Raw genomic sequence first — 18,574 nt, 5'->3', positions numbered from 1 at the left:
TTACATGTAATTCTAGGGATAATTACACATGTGCCTGCAGCTCTAAAGGACCATAACGCAATTCACTCATATTGTTGAATCCTTGTGTGAACTATGAATGTCCTTTTAATGTTTTCCTCTGTGACCTCTACGTCTCCTCTTCGTCACATTGAAAACGTGCTCGGCCACACCTATCCAAGCACTTTATACTCGAGTGATGCTGTTAGCCGACTGAATTTGAGGCTTGAAGTTTTTACTGAGAGTGCCGTTGAAGTGATGTCATGCCAAAAGTTTTAGCGGTTGCCAAAAAAATGCTTTCCTTTGATTGGCCTCCATATGAGATAAATTTAAGCAAGAAGCAAAAGGAATAAACGAAAGGGGAAAGGGATGGCTGGAAAGTTAAAATCACAAGTGAGGACACAGGAGTGAGTAAAAGTACATACCTTTATCTTAAATTGCCAGTGGTGGTATGTTGGTACTTGATGTTTTGAAAGAGAATTAAATGGCCTAAACATAAAAGATGGAGATAGAGTTTTCCATAATATTATCTATGACTTCTTTGGTTTATTCCACATTTCATTAGATTGAATTCATTGATCCAAACAACATCTTCCCCCACACAAATGTAATAAAAACAATAGGACAGGAAGTACGAGGCTGCATGATTCTACAAATTTCGCTCAATCATATCTTCCACATCTCGTTTTATTGTAGCTATTACACACCTCCACCTTTTTCCCTTCTTCTCTCCGTCTCTGTCGCCCATAAAGTGAAGGCATTGTAGTTCGGAGACGTATAGAGCTCGCCTGGCACAGTATCATTTCTGGTATAGCCTCTGCTCAATAACCCCATACGGACCAGACATAATGCTCCAACCCCACAGCTGTTCCCCTCCATCACCCCCCTGCCTGCTAATGAGCGCCAGTAAGCAAATTAAAAGTATCGATTCCTATTCTGTTAACCTAAGACGTTTTTATAATACCCCCGGCCTTCCTCAACGCCTTTTCAGACCCAGCCACTACACCAGGGAGGCTCATCTATGCTCTGTGAAACAGCCCTGCCACTGAATTAAGAATCCACCAACCCGGTTCCCTTTTTCTGCCAAGTCTCGTGTTTCTTGCCATCTATCACACGCTGCCTCTCACTCTGTCTCTTTACAGCCACAACACCAAGACGACATCGTGGCTGGACCCGAGGCTGGCCAAGAAGGCAAAACCGCCAGAGGAATGCAAAGAAGATGGTGAGTACAACATCTCCATTTGATATCCTCCCTTGGCTTTTCCTGTAACGTATTGGCCACAGCACCCGTTCTGCAGGGTTTAAACTTCACTTAACAAGATGTGCTGCATGTTTCCTAGATGTTTATGCTGGCGTGTGAGAACTGGATTTATATTTTGATACTTAAGGCTTATGTGCCACTTTAAGTTGTGTGTTAGGCTCACGTTTGCTGTAACTAATATCCTCAGCCAAGAGAGTCCTTCGCCCACCCGTGCCCACATGCAAACACAATATTAATTCATGTCAACCCAAACATGGCTGGTGCTTCACTGTATGTGCCTATATGAACCCTTCTAGGTTTAGTTATTTCTCTTTTATTATATATGAAGGAGTTTTAGTGGGTTGTGCATATCTGATTAAATTTCACTCTAAATTAATACCACATTGCTCGCTCTTCTCAATTTAACTTAAAAGTTAATTGACTTCATTAATTGAACCTCTGCCTCCTGGAACAAGCACATGATCTCCCCGTCACTTTTTTGTAACTACTTTGCAATGTACAGTATGCAGCCGTGTGGTCTGATTATGTATTACTAATTAAAAAATATATAATGGAATCATGCTGGCGGTATTGATACATGTTAATACACTTGGTAAAGCAAAAAGAAGAAAAGAAAGGAGAGAGAAATGGTTGGAAAGTTAAGTTTGTTCATTAAAATTTGAAGTGTTGGCACAGGAGAGAGTGAAAGTAGCTATAATCTTGGGTCTCTGTACATTGTACCTTCAAATAAAGAGTAGACTAAACTAAAAGTACACACTTGTACCTAAAATGCCCAATAGTATCAATAGTCGTAAGTGGTACAGAAATTATATATAGCACTTTTTTGTAGCTACTTTGCAACGTACAGTATGCAGCCATAGTCATATAATGTGGTTGTTAAATGTAATGCACTTGCCTAGGTTTCACCGTGTTCTAACTTTATATTTTTGGTAGTTTTTATTTGTTTCTAGCATAAACATAATATTCTGACTAGAAATGTTTAGGTTATATCACCTTTTGTTGACCTCAAATGGGTCTGTTGTATTCAGCTCCTTTGTAAACGCGTGTAGATGGGTTGGGGTGTTCTTTTGTAATGTTGTGTTGAGTGCACGGCTTGGGTTTCTCTAAAAATACCTTTGGCCTTGTGTTCAGATAGAATGGCTTTAGTCGGACACATAAACAACTAACAAGGTCACAGCGGGCTTGGAAGTCAACATTTTGTTTTTCTTTGTGGAGTAAAAATTGTCTCAGGTGTAAAAAATGTCTCTTACACAATACTTATGTTTTTTTATTGAATTTCTGCGAATTCTTCTGAAGAACGACAATGAAGAGGGAGAACTTATCTGAAATAAGTGGAAATATTTGCCATTGTTGTACTGACAATTTAAGTCTACAGTTTGTCATCTTTGTACTTTTATATTGTTGAACTAGTTTTCAGTTTTAATCTCTCAAATGCAGCCATTATACTTTGGTATTTAGTGCTTTATTTTTTGCCTGTGGTGTTGATTCAATGACCTTGGAATTCTGTAATTGATGCCAGCTTAATTGCTTATTATATTTTAACAAATGCATTCCTCCCTCATACATTCACCTTTTTGTTCTTCATTGTGAAACAAACATTAAATTGGCATTTACTCATAGGGCTGCATGATTTTATAAGAAAAAATCACATTGCCATTTTATTAATATTGTCACTTTGTTTTCAAAGAGGTTTCAGGTCATATTTGAAATACATTGACTGAAATATTAACTACTAAACAGTACAAGAACAGTACATGAATCTCATGCATTTTAGAGCATGTTTGTAGAAGTTAAAACTACATGGTAACCACGTCTTTATTCACAAAAAGAGAAGAAATTTATTGAACATTCTTTACTAAATAAATACAGCCTTTGCAGTTTGATAACTGCACCAATTCAGATTTCAAGTCAATTATGTTACATTGTGCACTGCAGCCATCTCTATCTCAGCCTATAGCATCCAAATAGTTTGCTTGCTGGCCCCAAACTTTTGTTTTTGTCGCCCTCCATGCCTTATCCGTTAGATCCTCCATCCCGGTGCGGCTTGTCCCTTGTGGTTGCAGAAACTCCTTGTTCCTTCTTCATCATTAGAGATTAAAGGAGGAAGAGCTGTACGCTGATGTAATGGCACAAAGAAATAGACAGCAGCGGTTCTTCAGAGGAATTAGTCCAAATATGATTGCACTTTTATCTCCACACTCCAATCCTTTTTATCCATTAAGGGCGTTTCACAGAGGGAGGTGTGCCCTTGTTTTTGAGCTCTGCTATTGATCTCTGTGCCTCATTCATCCAGTTTATGGGCCTCATGAACAGTGCAACATCGAAACAGGTGGTTTTGAGACCGGTTTGTAAAATGGTGTTGCTTTGCTAAGCAGCTGCAGTTGACATACGTTTCTTGCTTGTCAAAAACTGGATGTACCAATAAGATCCTCGTTCACATATCACTGACTCTGTGCTATCGTTGGCACTACCGCTTGCTTGAGAGAATATGTGTTTGAGAGAGCAGAACTCCAGGGGAAACGGCTGCCTCTGTAAATTTGGTATTGATCGGAGCAAAAGGTGGTTGTGTGTGTTTGGGAGTGGGCCATGCTCTGATAAGCACTAACAGGATCGCGGGGCAGAGTCTGTGAGCCGTGATGGGACAACAGTGGAGAAGAGGGCGAGGAGAGCAGAATGCTGTATTACCATAGACCCGGGGGACGCAAACGACATTTATACTCACGCATTTATATCTGACACTTAATGACAATGAAGAAGTAGTTTCACATAAGAGAGGTTATTTTCTGTCAAGACTGAGAGTTGGGACCACCGTGAGATCATGACAGTATTAGGCTGCAACAGTTGACAGTTGACCCCCACAGTTGGCACATAATTGGAGTTTGTGATAGTGTGACAACAAAGGTCCTCCAAAAACATCAAGTATTGAGTGTTGGTCCATGTAAGCAACAGTAGTAAGTGCAATGAAGGTTTTCCCCTGTGGTACAATCCAACAGAGAAGCTTTTGAAGTATCTTAAACCTCTGACATCTATTTTGGAGCCACATAAGGCAATTTTCACTTTTTTGAGCGTATATATTCTGCAGTAATCACACGCAGAAGTGCAAAGTTTTGTCAAGAACACATGTCTTTAGGCAGTATTTCAAACCTATATGTCCTTGCACTTTTTCTGCTATTCAGAAAGGTGAGGTAGGTTCATGATCACATGAGACCTTGGAACACACAATATTTACTGAAGCCCATAGATTATTACTTCATTTTTTTTCTGAAAGGTTTTTGTCTGGGCTGCATTTAATGAGAATGAATCAACTTTTCTTTATCAGTTTTCAGCATTAGTGTGGGAGATAATGACAAAAATGTATGTCTCAATATTACGGGGGATTATCTCGATCAGATAATATTGTTGCTGTCTATCAATATTTTTTTTAAACATGCCTAAAATAGAGGAGTTTTTCACATCTTCAAACCTATTTTGTATAATATTCAGCATATATCTATAGAAGTATGGATGTTGCATTTGAGTTTTAAGTTGAAGTTTGTCATACAGCTGCTTATATATGTGAATGCATAAAGCAAGTAGCAATCTGCACTAGTGATACAAACACATTTTACCAACAAAACATGTCAGAAATGAAGAATTATTCTTGCCTGTTGTAACAGTTACTCATAATTTTGAAATATTGTCCACAGCAAAGTCCATTCTTGGATCTGGGAACATGGCCACAGTGTCACTACAGGGGCCAAAAACTCATGATAAATGTACTGCTTTTACAGAGCTGCCTGCTTCCTTATTCCAACCAGCACTCTCCCTGCATTTCCTCATTAACACATACACACAGAGCTCCTGCTGTATAACTCTATCCTCTTCCTCAAGGACATATTTATAGTAAGAGGCACACACAATAGTGACAATGATCATTTTTCACTACAGACATACAACCAATTTCTGTCACACAGCCTTCTACAAACTGCATGTTGGATTGGATGCGTTCCCTAGTGCTGGTTCAAAGGCATGTCTGCACCCGTGAAGACCAGGCAGCTGACATCATAGGCACCCAGAGCTTACATAACCTAACCCTCTCCATATTTTGCTCTCCGCGTCTCCATCCTGTCAGCTCGTTTTGTTTTGTCAGACAAACAGAACTAGGACAGGCGTTTGCACCACATCACTGTTGCTTTAATTCACAAACTATTGAATTTTCTCTCCCCTGGCCTGCCAAATATCTGTTGGCATAAAGAGAACAAAACTACTGTGCTCTGCTGGTTATCGTTTGAACCTTGTTCAATGTCTGTTTTTGGACTTTTGCCCTGAAAGGTATATGACAACATTGTGATATGCCACTATTTCAGCAGGTTTCATCACATTACAAGACTGTCCTGTCAGCAATGCCAGAATTGGTCAGCAAAGATCTGCAGAAGAAAAGTTAATGGGGAGCATGTTTGGGTAGCAAGATATGTACGATGTTTTATACATTTTATATGAAAGAAGACATCTGAAAATAAGCATTTGAGTGTTTGGAGAAAATTGGAGAAGATTTGGAGAGACCACACAATACATACATTACAACACATTAGAAGAAATGTACAGCCTAATAATCCATGAGATGGGAGGAAAAGTAATTATATTCAGGTCATGTGTTTTTCCTCACATACAAAGAGGCAAAGTTATTATCTTCCTACACAGGCCACTAACACCCCTCCCTGTCCTCTCTCCAGGGTCTGTGGCAGGACAGTGATTTATATTTTTCGCTCCTTTGCTTCTTGTTTGTGTGAATCTGCAGTTCTTTAATGCTTCTAGTCGTTAAACATGTTTTATATGAAGTAGCTAAGGGGTACAGTAATATGCTTGCCTGAGTTGGCCTGATGGAAGCCAAAGCTATTTTATTTACAAGCTTTGTCAATTGTCTTGGCCTGTGTCCAGGTGTTCTTGGGAGTCAAAAACTTTCTTCAGGATTTCTTCTTGGATTTTTAAAATAAAAATAAATCCAAGATGACTCCACCCAAAATGTTTGTTATTTACCCCATTAGTATCCAATGTGTATGACACATTTTATTTTTACTTGACGAGGCCAATATCTTCATATCTGCACTTTCAATTTGTAGTCAGGCCAAATCGGCACAATTTTTGTTCATTTATGGTCTACCGCACCATAATAATTTAGTAATCAAAAGTTAGCCGCTATAGTAATTCAAGTGCGTTAGCTTAGAGCCGCAGCGCCTTTCGTCACCTTGGCTCCGGTACTGCACCTGCTAGCACAGTAGCATTAGCTGTGGGTGGAGCTTTGGGGCTGTCTGCTCTCTGATTGATGGGTGCATTTTGAGAACATCCCCAGCAGAGCATGCCTGGGGCCTGGAGATTGGATGGAGTCAGAGACTTCTCTGTTGTGTGTGTGATAGGATATGTGCATGCTAAATTAGCTGTCAGAGCAGAGACAGGAATGAGTTTTTGTTTTTTTAAGTTTTTCTTTTAACTTCCAACTTATAAAGTAATGTTGTAAATCAGGAAAGTGCTACTACAGGCACAATTTGCTGAGGCAATTTATTTTGTCTCATTTTTATTTTGTCATTTGTCTTGTCTTTAATCTTTAAGTTGAATATGTTAAAAATGCTTATTTTTTGTCTGTATGGGAAAATAACATATCCTTTTAAAATTTAGTGATCCCATTTCACCAATGCCCACACCATTTGAACAAATAAGCAATAAATGACTTTCTCTTAGCAATACTGCTTAATGTTGTTTGTATTTGGTGTGCTTTAATGTCAGAGATCGCTTGTAATTTGGATAATTTTGGGAATAATGCACCATGTCAAAGTGACACAGTCATGCTAATGCTTTTGGTCAACTGTGAGACTCTATTTTGATTTTGCCATTTTAAATTCAGAAAGGGTTTGGACTCTAATTAGTTTGGAAATCATCTGAATCCCATTAACCTGAATGCATAATTTGATGTAATCAGCTGCATTCGGTGGGCTGTTATAAAACAAGGCTTTTACATAATAGTTATAAATAAGTACGAAAACAAGAGACAACAGGCATTGCAGCCCTGAACCCACAGGACAACACACTGGATTCATAGAAAAAAGAAAAAATGGTTAAACTTGCTTGAGCTATTGTTACTTCATTTTGCTCCAAAACAATGTTTTATTTCTTAGATTTTCCCCAGTCTAGCTCTACTCTATTCTGCTTTTGCACTGATTGGTCAGAACAGTCACATGGTAGAAAAGTCCACTCTCTTTTAGTAAAGCATCGTGGAGGAATAGCACTTCTGCTCAACATGCATGACGGCAATGGGAGATAGTGGTTAAGCAGCTGCAATTACGTAGCTTTTGAATTACCATAACAGGTAAAAGTCATGTGACTGAAACAGCAGTGGTCTGAATGAGACCGCTGCTGATGCAAGACCAGTACCTCATATATGCTTTTTCAATCTCTGCAAGTTGTATTTTTATGGAATCTTGGCAGACATTAGAATAAATGGATTCATTTTACTTCACTGCCCCCTATTTATCAATTGAGCTTTGAATTCACAGGTGGTCTGACTTTATTAATGTTTAGTGGGTTGAATGGACACGGCGGGTGCTGCTGCTGCAGAGGCACATTATACCTTTTCTGTGTAACGATTTGTGAGCTTTATTAGAACAACTCAACAATAATTTAATTCACTTATTGCACCTTCCTGGGTCTGCAGTATTACTCCGCAGGCATTTTTAAGCACAAAAGAGCCTGTCGATTTGGCAAATAGGGCTGCTATTTATTACTTCTTTTATATAGCTACTGGAGCATAACCTTTCATTTACAACAAGTTTTGGATTGGTAGGTGAAAAGAAACAAGATGTCAAAGTAAAGCTTTTCCATATGTGTCTTTAGGTTTTGAAATGCTTTGCACCACAAATACATGCAACTTGAGTATGTCCCAGGGTAGTGCAGGGAATTCAGTTTAATCAAATTGAGATCCTAATGTTTAAAATTGTCATTGATCAGGTTGGAGCTTTATAATTGCGAGGTTTACAGCCAATCCTCTGTCACTAAAACCATTTGGTTTGGAGATCAGACATTGGAGGAGTATAACTGTGTATAAGTGACTCTCACTAATGAATATGTATACTGTGTCACTGTGGCCTTTGTCAAGACACCTCACTCACCTTGCCTAAGTTTGAGTGTGTTGTGTGAGAGAGTGATTGTGAGTCTTGTGTGGTCTTGAAGCTCATTGGCACAGATTAATAACAGCAGCTCGGCCAGTCTTCCCTAGTTGTATCTTACCAGTGAATAAATTAATTATTAAATCAGTTTTATGGATATATTGAAAGGCAAGTGGTAATCAAGGCACAGAGAATCATGTTTAATGTTTGAAATACATAACATAACATTTGATTGCTGCCCCAAAGTCAAAGTAGAGAGTAAAATAGTTTTGTTTTTTTTGTTTTGTTTTTGTATGGGGGTAAATTACTGCAACATCAGTCTTTTAAAATCTCTCCTCAACCCTGATTAAGATTGTATATAGCAAATCTTGCCTTTTTCTGTGATTTCTCTCTGAAATACAGGCAGGAGATGGACCAGGCAACCAGGAAAATAGGATACTATCAGAGGCTGTTATTGAGACATTCAGTGTAGTGGGAAAGATGCCAGGGTGCCTCCTACTGGTGGCAAGTGGTCCTTCATCCGAGACTTCACTGGGAGACTGGACTGAAAATCACAAATATCTCTATTGCCCTGGGGATTGTGGGAAATTGCCAAAGGAATAGCAATCATACTATGTAGCACACAGTCCCAATCCAGTATAAGGCTGTTTCTGAGCCTAGATACACCAAACTAATATAGATGCCACAATGCCCATAAGAAAAGACAACGGTGTATTATGTAAGAAGATGACAGTATTAACTAAATAAATCCTCAACAGACCATAAATTTGACATCTCAAGTTCTTCATTAATTGTGCTATTTTGTATATTATTTCTCAGCTTGTAAGATAATTCCCAATTTTCCTAGTCAGGACCCATCAGACCCCCGCAAAATTAATTACTTACTGTAGCTGAACTCTCTTTTGAAAGTTTGTGAGAGGCACCTCCAGCTGTGTGTATCTCATGACAGTCAAATTGAAAACACAGTGATGAACAACAGTAGTATTTTTTCATTGAGTGAGTGTGAAAGCAATTCATCTGTGGATAATAGACTCTTGAAATAATAATAAGAGTAAAAATAAATGGTTTGCTTACTCACGAGTAGCTACAAAACACAGAGTTGGGTTGTTTTCATAACGGGTTTTGAAGACGAGGAAAGTATTTCAAGTTAACCTATCTTCTTTCTTTATATAGTATATTTTGGAAACTATTCGATAACATTGACTTAAAAAAATATGTATATATGTTAAGTATAGAAAGTGGAAATTTGTAGAAATGGCATAATAATAGATGTGGCGTAATAGGTAATGCGTTCAGAGAAGCAAAACAATATCAGCAAAAGACTATTAAAGGAATATTTTGAACAAGACAGTGCCGAGGCCAAAGAGGAGATTTATGTTGAAGTGAAAGAGAACATGGAGGTACCTTTTGTGTAGTAAATGGAGTGGATCGAGTTATATGGAAGGACACTTACTCAAAGAGAACAAAAAAAAGCGCTTTGTTGCATAAGTAGCACATTTTGTAGCAGTATGTAGCATGTTTTAAAGCATCTTTTCAGATTTACCCCTATGTCTACTCAGCTTCCCTCTGGGACGTTTTAATAGAGTAGTTTTCCATTATAGACCAATTCAAATGGATGACAAGTCTTTGATCCAGCGTGCATCTGTGTGTGCGCCAATGCATAGAGATAGAGACGCCTGAGTAAAAGACATCGTGTAGCCCGCCAAAGGTGAGAACATGAAACGCACATTTATATTTAATGAGAGGAGATGGGTCTAAGGAGCTATTCCCAAGGGCTGTCACCACACTCATCACCCTCTGTAATCAATCAAGATAACCTTATATATGTCTGATTTTACTATTCTTGTGTATGCACTGTGCAGGGAGAAAATGAATGTGGAATGACACATAAACATCTGACTCTTGAAATGGTGCATTATTACTTTTCTCAGAGGGTATGGGGGCAGGGGTCCAACATATGGTGCATGTGTAAGCATTGCACCACCATTGGTACCGTAATGTTGACATCCTTTACAGAGGCAACAGACAGGTTGTGAATGTGCAGAAAGAGTGTAGACTGATGTAATCAAAACAGCATCTTTTTACATGCAGAATATGTGATGTAAGCATGTGCTTTATGGAGATGTCATGACCACAGATTGCCACAGGACACGTAACTTAAGTTTTAATCAGTTGACAAGAAAGGGTGTTTTCACTTGTGGTGTTTTGCCATTAGACAAGGGTCTGTCTGTTATATTGACTAATGAAACACAACTTTTAATAGAGCAGATGGACAAACTCTCCTCAGTCTAAAAGTTCTGCAGTGACATTAATCACTTCTTATGGCTTGTTCTGTTCTACATGTGGGAGCTTTCTTGAAGGTTTGATTAAAATCTACTGTTTTTATCTATCAGTAAAAATGAAAATGCCATTTTACACAGGTTACACAGGGCAATACTAAATAGACACTGAACAAACCCATCTTAAGGCTTAACAGTCTAACACAGTGATTCTAAAACCTTTAACCACAAGCACTTCTGTGTGAAAGAGGGTTCCACCTCATCAAATTCATGAAATGTTAGGCTCAGCCAGGTCTACAATGTCAAACTCGGGCAAATCTAAACTAGTCTTAACCGTGACGTACTCCAAACTTCAAAGAATGAAAGCTAAATATAGAAAACTGACCAAAGCATCAATCACAGCAAACACAGCAGCACTGGCACAAACAGCCCCTTATGTGAACACTTAACCTGACCTACAGGCACTGGTCACTATGTGTAGAGCATGTCTTTATTGTGAGCCACTTGTGTCTCCTTTAATTTGACATTGTCACTATAATCCGTGCTGGTCTGATACTGGAGCGCTCTGTCCCATCGCTCTGTTGGGGTTTAACTCTGATTCTATTTCAGCAGAGGCCTCTCACACTTTGTTCCTAATTTAGGTTTGAATGATCGTGCTATTATGCTAAAACACTGCCGTCTCCATTTGGGAATAGGCTTTAAATGGTAATTTTTCATAATCTAAAAAGCAAATGGGGAACTCCTATTGCACACTTTAAAATGTCTGTGCTCTGTTGAAGTGCTTGGGGCACTGGGAAGAGGGAAGATGAAGGTGAATTTGTTAAAAAGAGATGCCAGCTTTGACTGATGTGTGTCAGGATTTTATGGAAAGATGCACTTTGATCACAGTCAACAGAATCTGCATCTTCATCTCACCTTTATGTTGCAATGCCCAGAAGGCTCTGAGCTGAAAGGTGCACTCCTGAAGTAATCTTGGAGTTGATATTGTTGTGCAATTTGGGAGAAATGAGCGATAGATCTTAGATTTAACAAAACAAAATACAGTGTCTTTTAGTCAAATGTGTATTTTTGCTGAAACTATTTAAGGTCAGTTTGTGAGCAAAGATGAATGCTGCTACTGCTCAAATGATGGAAAATAATACAACAAATATTGGTCCCATTTCTGTAACAATTTTCTAAAAGGTTCAGAGTGTACCAGTGAAAATGTTTGATTCAGTCACATAACAGCCAGCATCAGTGTCCCAGGATTTTGAACCATCATGTTACCAAATGAGACCAATTTGATCAATTTGCAAAAAATATTACTGGCTATTTTTATTCCTTGGCTTCGGTTTGCATTCTCCAAATTCTGTGTTTCTCAGAGTCGATAAAATAAGTTGTTGCCATGATCCCCTTTTAAAGGTGTGCCATGTAACTGCTTGTTCTCCATGGAGACGTTATTAGCCCTGTTAAGATAACATATTTTGAAGTTCAATATATACTGAAGTAAATATAGACGATAAACAACAATACTGATAATAACTTATGCCACTGACAAGAGCAGATTTAAACCACAAAAATTATTTTAAATCTAGAATAAAAAAAAAAAATCATGAGCTGCAATAAACATACAGCAGAATGTTAAGTGGTTAGTTTGCATGTGTAACAAGTCACACAAGTTATTAATTAAAACTTTTACGGTTTAAATCGTATTATTATCTCTCTAAAGACTTTGCACTTTGAGAAAAAAATGTGGCTATACTTTATTATGTTTGTATTTGACAGTTTTGTAGCATACCAAACAGTATTTCTTCTATTGAAATTATTGTTTTTTTTATTTATATATATATTTTTACATTTGGAAAGAATAATAGTAATTTTGTTTGAGTAAATATTACACATAAAACGCACCAGAATGAAAGAAACTACATACAATTTGCTCAAAACCCCCACACCCCCTAGAAACACCAAATAGGTCCACAAAGTTCATAAATACAAAATGTTACATGTTCTTTATAATGTATTATTAACTGCAAACAGTCGACTTACTTCTTATAAATTAACCTATTAATCACTTTGTCTCGTTGCTTTAAAATAAAACGTATGACTCTATTTGACTTTCATTTGGTTTGAAATGGGCCAATGTCGCTCTTTTTCTGTTAAAGGTTGCAAACCTCTGATCTAGCCCCAAAATGTTCCAGTAGTGCAAAGAAAATGTACACACAATAAATACTGACCCTGAAAAAAACATTGTTCCAGCTGAAAAAAACATTGTTCCAGCTTTGAGTTAATGAACGATAAGTCGATATAGTAATTATGGCGACGGGTCTAGATGTTATACATACACATACATATTAAAAGATGATCTCTCACTGTGAGCGAGGTCACCGCTGCACAGATCTTTGTGTCTCCTTCTTGTCTCCATGGAGATAGATAGGTTTTATGCCATTCTTTGTAACATTCCAGGAAAAGCAATGAGATCTCCATGGAGACAGGTGTTGGATCCTCTACCGGAAAAGTTGCATGGTGCACCTTTAAGATTGCACAGCGACAAAGTATTTTATGTTGTTTGAAGGTGAACTACCCTTTGGGCTTGTGTACCAGTTTAGGCTGATATATATGCAAAGTACTCACATAAAAACACAATATTTACAGCGTGGATAAGATGTAGGGCATTAATATTTCACTGACTTCATCCCAGCCAGCTAGATCTATCAAACTTTTATATTATTTTGCAAGTCTCTCTGAGCATTTGATCCATGGCATTAAAGGGGAAGTAGCCTCTTTAAATCAGTCAATATGATTTGCTCTTTTCACCAAAACAAGTGTCACATCAAAGTTTCATAAAAGCTGTGAGACTACCTCCAGGCCAACATGGTTAAAAATTGTCTGTACTTTCTTTGTTATTAGCCCATCACATCCTGGTAATTATAGATGTTAAGATGCTACTGTGAAGAAGTGATTCCTCTCAGGCAAAATCAATAAGCTGTTTCAGGTTCAATGAATAAGCATCCCTTCATTATTGTTGTGTGTGTGTGTGTGTGTGTTTTGCAGAGCTTCCATACGGCTGGGAGAAAATCGATGACCCCATTTACGGCAGCTACTATGTGGAGTAAGTATCTTTAATATGTAATGGTTCTCTTTTGATTTTCTCTGATGCTGTATTAATCTTGTTTATTAGAGCGGTCTCTTGGTGCAGACAGGACCTAGTTTTTCCCCTCATTTTGTATCACTCACTGAAATTGGTATTTACATTATAAGATCACAATTAAAATGTCGTGAAAATGTGATGTTGCCGTTTCCACAGATGTAAGTCAACAACATAATTATCTGCCCTAATTATAGACCTTAAGTTGTTCTAATTTCATCTTTGTACACACCTTGTACTATTTTGGATTGATTAACACCAACACCAACACAGGAACCTCTCATTTTCATTTAATACTATCAAAATTATGTGTAGTTCTTTCATGTTTAGTTGAAGTAGTTTACAATGTGGTACTGTATATTAAGCGCTGCAGTAGCCTGTCACTGTCCTCTCTATTGAACTGTGTGTCCCCTTGTTTGGTGGTGTCATATTTTTGGCTCAATAAGCTCCTCTCTGGGCCAAAGGGACTATTTTTAGACCAGGAGTCATTTGGCTTGACTTTGCCCAAGAAATATCTCTGAATGACACTTGGTTGCACTCTAAAAAGTACTTGATCAATGCCTTGTTTTGCATTGTCGTCACTAAAGAGGTCAGTGACTTTGACATTATGCAAGCCGGCACAATGTAGTTAGCGTTTTGTAATTAGCGTTATGAAGATGCTGCATTGATTAAAGATATGGTGGAGAGGAAGCCGCACAATGTAGCTCAAAGAAAATATATAATGAGGGCTTATTTTGCTAACACAAATTATATCCAACAGCACTTTTCCTTTTTGCAAATTGCTTTAGAAACTGTGTAGGATGGAGAGGAAATGTCCACTCTAGATTTCTCCGGCAGCTTATATCATTGTTTGGCTCCTTTTACTCAGCAAAACTACTCCGCAGCTCGCTTGGATAATAAGACCTGCTCCTTAATTAATCACCAACAGTATTTTGTGCTTTACTGCTGTGATTTAAGATACTTTGTGTATTAGTAGTTAACAGGATGGTGTGACTTTCGTGATGGAGTTTTTATTTATTCATGTATTTATTGTAGCCACATAAATAGAAGGACCCAGTTTGAGAATCCAGTTTTGGAGGCTAAAAGAAGAATCCAACAGCAGCAACAGATGCAAAGCCAGGGTCTGTCCTCATTGCCGCTCCCCACCATCTACAGAGGTAGGACCAACAGGCCCTTAAGATCATGGGTCTTTCTATATGTAAAGAAGAGCTTTATTGGTAATGTTGCTAGTGCTTGTACTAAATATAATGTATACTATAAGACCATGATAAGAATATGATAGAGTGAGCATTCATTAGGTTCATGGGCATAAAAGTAAGTAGAAGTTTATTGTACTTGTATTTTACTGGATTCGCACAACCTGATTGCAAACATTCACATGCCCCTGTTTTTGTAGCAGTCAGATGCACTGCTGGTAAAACTGGATGGTGAAGTGGAGGTTGGTTTCCGTAGTAACATGCTAGAGCTGTCTCTGTGGTTACACTCTGTCTCCTCCCTCTCTCATGCTCCTACTTTCCTCTGAATGTGGATGGCAGTGGAGGATGTGTGCCCCTTTGCCACCCTACCCAGACCTTTCCTGGCTCAGGTGGGCACGGTGCACGAGCGCTGCCGTAGCATGAGTGACCTGCCCCGCTCGCCGGCTGCAGGTCGTAGAGCCGCGGCGTTTGGCACGTCCTCCTCCGCCAGTGCCTCCCCACTGCGGCGAGTTTTGACGCGGCGGATGAATACGTGTCCCCATCAGGAGCCACTTCACACCTCTGCCTGCACTGTGCTGCTACAGCAGCCTGTGCTTAGCCCCGAGTCCCTGTGGCACTTTGTCAGTAAGTAGGCCAAGAGACGAGCAAAAAAGGCTTACTGCTGGTCCCATGGTTGCCTCTTACCATCTAAGCATGCTAGCTTGCTAAGCAAACTTTCCCTTTAGGAAATTATTCTAGTGACAGTGTAATATGGCAATCAAAAGACTTTGAAAGTAAATACTGGAAGGTTAATAAGTTTGACAAGCTTACCCGCTGAGCACTCCAAATGCCAACCATTCTCCAAAATTATCCCAGTGCTCCTTTCTTTCCAAAACCCCAGTTCTTTCCCAGTTTCTCTGAGCATTCCTATCTAAAGCCCAGCATGTCACGTGCTGATATTGCCACTTCTCTATTAGGCTTTCACATCTCAGCATGGGACCAAAGATGAGTGGTAGGGATTATGTGAAAAAATAGCCTCTGAACTACACCCAATCCAAAACAACACCTGCATCCTCAGCTCACAGCCCCCTCTCCAATAAAGCGCTGCAGCTAATTCCTCTCCAGTTTCCTGTGGCTATTCCTAATGGATTGAGTCTCCTCACGTCCCACCCAGTGAGCGCTGCCCTGCCTCAGCTTTGCAGGTCCCTTTGTCAATTTCTCACAGAAGTGTCCATAAGAGGTTTATTTCTGTATGTGTCGTTTATAGAGAAACCACCATTCACCCGGGACCCCACTCAGCTGAAGGGCAGTTTCTTATCCACGGCTCTGCAAAAGAGCAACATGGGCTTTGGATTTACTATAATTGGAGGCGACGAGCCAGACGAATTCCTCCAGGTCAAAAGTGTTATCCCAGATGGGCCTGCTGCAGCTGATGGGAAGATGGCCACAGGTATGTCTCTAAACCGTACAATACAAAACAAGAATCTGTCCAACACAAGCTAAGAAATAAAAGACAAATGTTCTTGTGAATAGAGGAGCATGTCCTGAAGACAGAATAAATACCTGCAGAAACAGCACCATTCAAGCTGCATGGTAGCACTGTGGTTTATATTAAGGAGGTTGTGGGATTTGTACACAAACTTGTCAGCTCAATATTTTAATGTAGTCTGCATGTTTTCAAACTGTAACTGTGGGTTTTCTCTACTACTGCTATGATACTTCAACATCCTCACACTAGTTTTAATAGATTTAAAGATTACTAGTTTAAATTTTCCTTAGAAGAAGAAGAATTAGATTACAATAAGATTAGGTTTTAATAAATACTTACAATAAATACTTTCTATGACTCATTATAGATACTAACTGCCAACTACCACTATTGTGCATTGTACATTTTTTAACAATATCCTGCTCCTGCTTTAGGGTTATCGTGTCAGTGGCATAGTTTCAATATTTTTGTTTATATATTTTCTCCACCAATATATCATACTTCAATAATTGTGACAGGCCTATACCATTCTGCCATTGTCCAGGATATATACTCCTTCGGTGGCTCATAGTTGATGCATGTCACCTACAACTTCTTAAAGAATATGTAGGCTAAAATATATATTATAGTTTGATACAGAAACGCACAGCGGAGAGTCAGTTTGTATACGGAGTGCAGGTGCAACTTGGCATCATTGTACAGTGTCAGGTGTGCATGTATGTAAGCCATCTGCAGACTCAAACTCATGAATCTTTACAAGCCAGATCACGCCTCCCTGTGGTCACATGGGGGTGAACCACTGCACACATGATCAGATCCACGTACACACATAACACTAGAGTGGTCTTTCAGTATTAAAAGGTCAAAAGAAGTGGAGTGGGTTTGTCAGTGCAGAGGCAGAGGCAGAAGCAGGTGCAGACAATGAGATTATAGTGGTGGATTATTACATATAAAATAGGTTACCGTGCCAGCTCATGACAGTTATTAAATACCACATTAATAGAGTTGTTCTGAGTAGTTTTATTCTTGCGTGCTGTACTGAATCTTAACAACTATTCTGTTATAACTATATAATTCAAATTTATGTCGAAAGGCTTATTTTATTTTAAAGTCTCTGCAAATTAGGTGAGGTTTATCTGACCGCCGAAGACCAATCCAATTTACAGTCTTATATCAGTTTTATGGTCTTCTGTTCGGCAACTCGCTCATCTCAAATGTGTTCCAAAATCAAATGTAGACAATGCGTTTTACCTTTTACCTAAATGTTCTACATGTAACACTTAAGGGATCATGCAGGGGCATTGCCAGGTATTATGAGTTTGATTTACTTGTATTTCATAAACAGTTTCCAAAAATCTTCCTAATAAAGAAAGAAAAAATGAATAAATGCTCAGTTCTTTTTAGCCCCAGTCAGCCCTTGAAACCATCTTAACCTTGTTACCTCTGTGACATCCTGGCAGTTGAGAGACCATTTGAAAATGCTCTACACTCTCTAATGCAGATTTTAGCTATATGTGTTGTTGTTGAGCTTGTACTTGAGTTATTTGACTTATGTAAACAACAATTAGGTGATTCTCAAACCATTTGACTCTGGACCTTTGTAATGCCTCTTGTTATGTGAAGAAGCTCTTGAACTCAACATTCGCTGCAGTGAAACTGTCACTAAGAATGTAAATGTAAAAGAGAGGGAGTACTTCACTAAGCAGTAGAGTGGTCAAAAGGACAGTTCACAGACCAAAGACTTTTTCATTTACAAAATTAAATGTACTAAAAATGAAAATCAGGAAATGGCTTACTATTACTTACTTAATAATAATAAAAGACTAAGTTATTGCAGGACTCCAAAACCACGAGTGAGGACAGTATGTCAAAGAAATGAGCTTTACTACACCACTTTTCTCTTCTGTTGTGGCCAAAGATTAAGCAGACTTGTTCTCATTACTGTAATGAGACAGTAATACCTCTTTATAATGTATGAAAAGGTACCTTGCACGTTGTCTAAATGGATACATGTATTGGGCACACAAGAATCTTGCTTCTGCTTGTCTTGGTCTTTAAGTTATGTCTGATTAAAACATTTAACTGAAACTGAGCTGAACAGTACTTGGAT

At 38.7% G+C, this 18,574-nt stretch overlaps 1 protein-coding gene across 13 annotated transcripts in view; it reads left to right on the top strand.

Moving 5' to 3' along the window:
* The window catches only part of magi2a (membrane associated guanylate kinase, WW and PDZ domain containing 2a), a 152,927-nt gene that overhangs the window by 107,184 nt on the left and 27,169 nt on the right, over window positions 1-18,574 (top strand). For 7 of the 13 annotated variants that reach the window (XM_055231993.1, XM_055231995.1, XM_055231994.1 and 4 more), the window contains 5 exons: window positions 1,140-1,219; window positions 13,707-13,764; window positions 14,836-14,957; window positions 15,336-15,620; window positions 16,243-16,425. In XM_055231993.1, the coding sequence (XP_055087968.1) occupies window positions 1,140-1,219; window positions 13,707-13,764; window positions 14,836-14,957; window positions 15,336-15,620; window positions 16,243-16,425 (728 nt within the window). The remainder of the gene's footprint in view (window positions 1-1,139; window positions 1,220-13,706; window positions 13,765-14,835; window positions 14,958-15,335; window positions 15,621-16,242; window positions 16,426-18,574) is intronic. The other 6 variants (XM_055232002.1, XM_055231999.1, XM_055232004.1 and 3 more) reach the window with 1 other exon arrangement.

The sequence above is a fragment of the Periophthalmus magnuspinnatus genome, chromosome 23, assembly GCF_009829125.3.
Source record: "Periophthalmus magnuspinnatus isolate fPerMag1 chromosome 23, fPerMag1.2.pri, whole genome shotgun sequence".
Taxonomy (NCBI): domain Eukaryota; kingdom Metazoa; phylum Chordata; class Actinopteri; order Gobiiformes; family Gobiidae; genus Periophthalmus; species Periophthalmus magnuspinnatus.
Note: the sequence above shows the minus strand (reverse complement) of the source record. Positions and strands in the feature narration are given on the sequence as shown.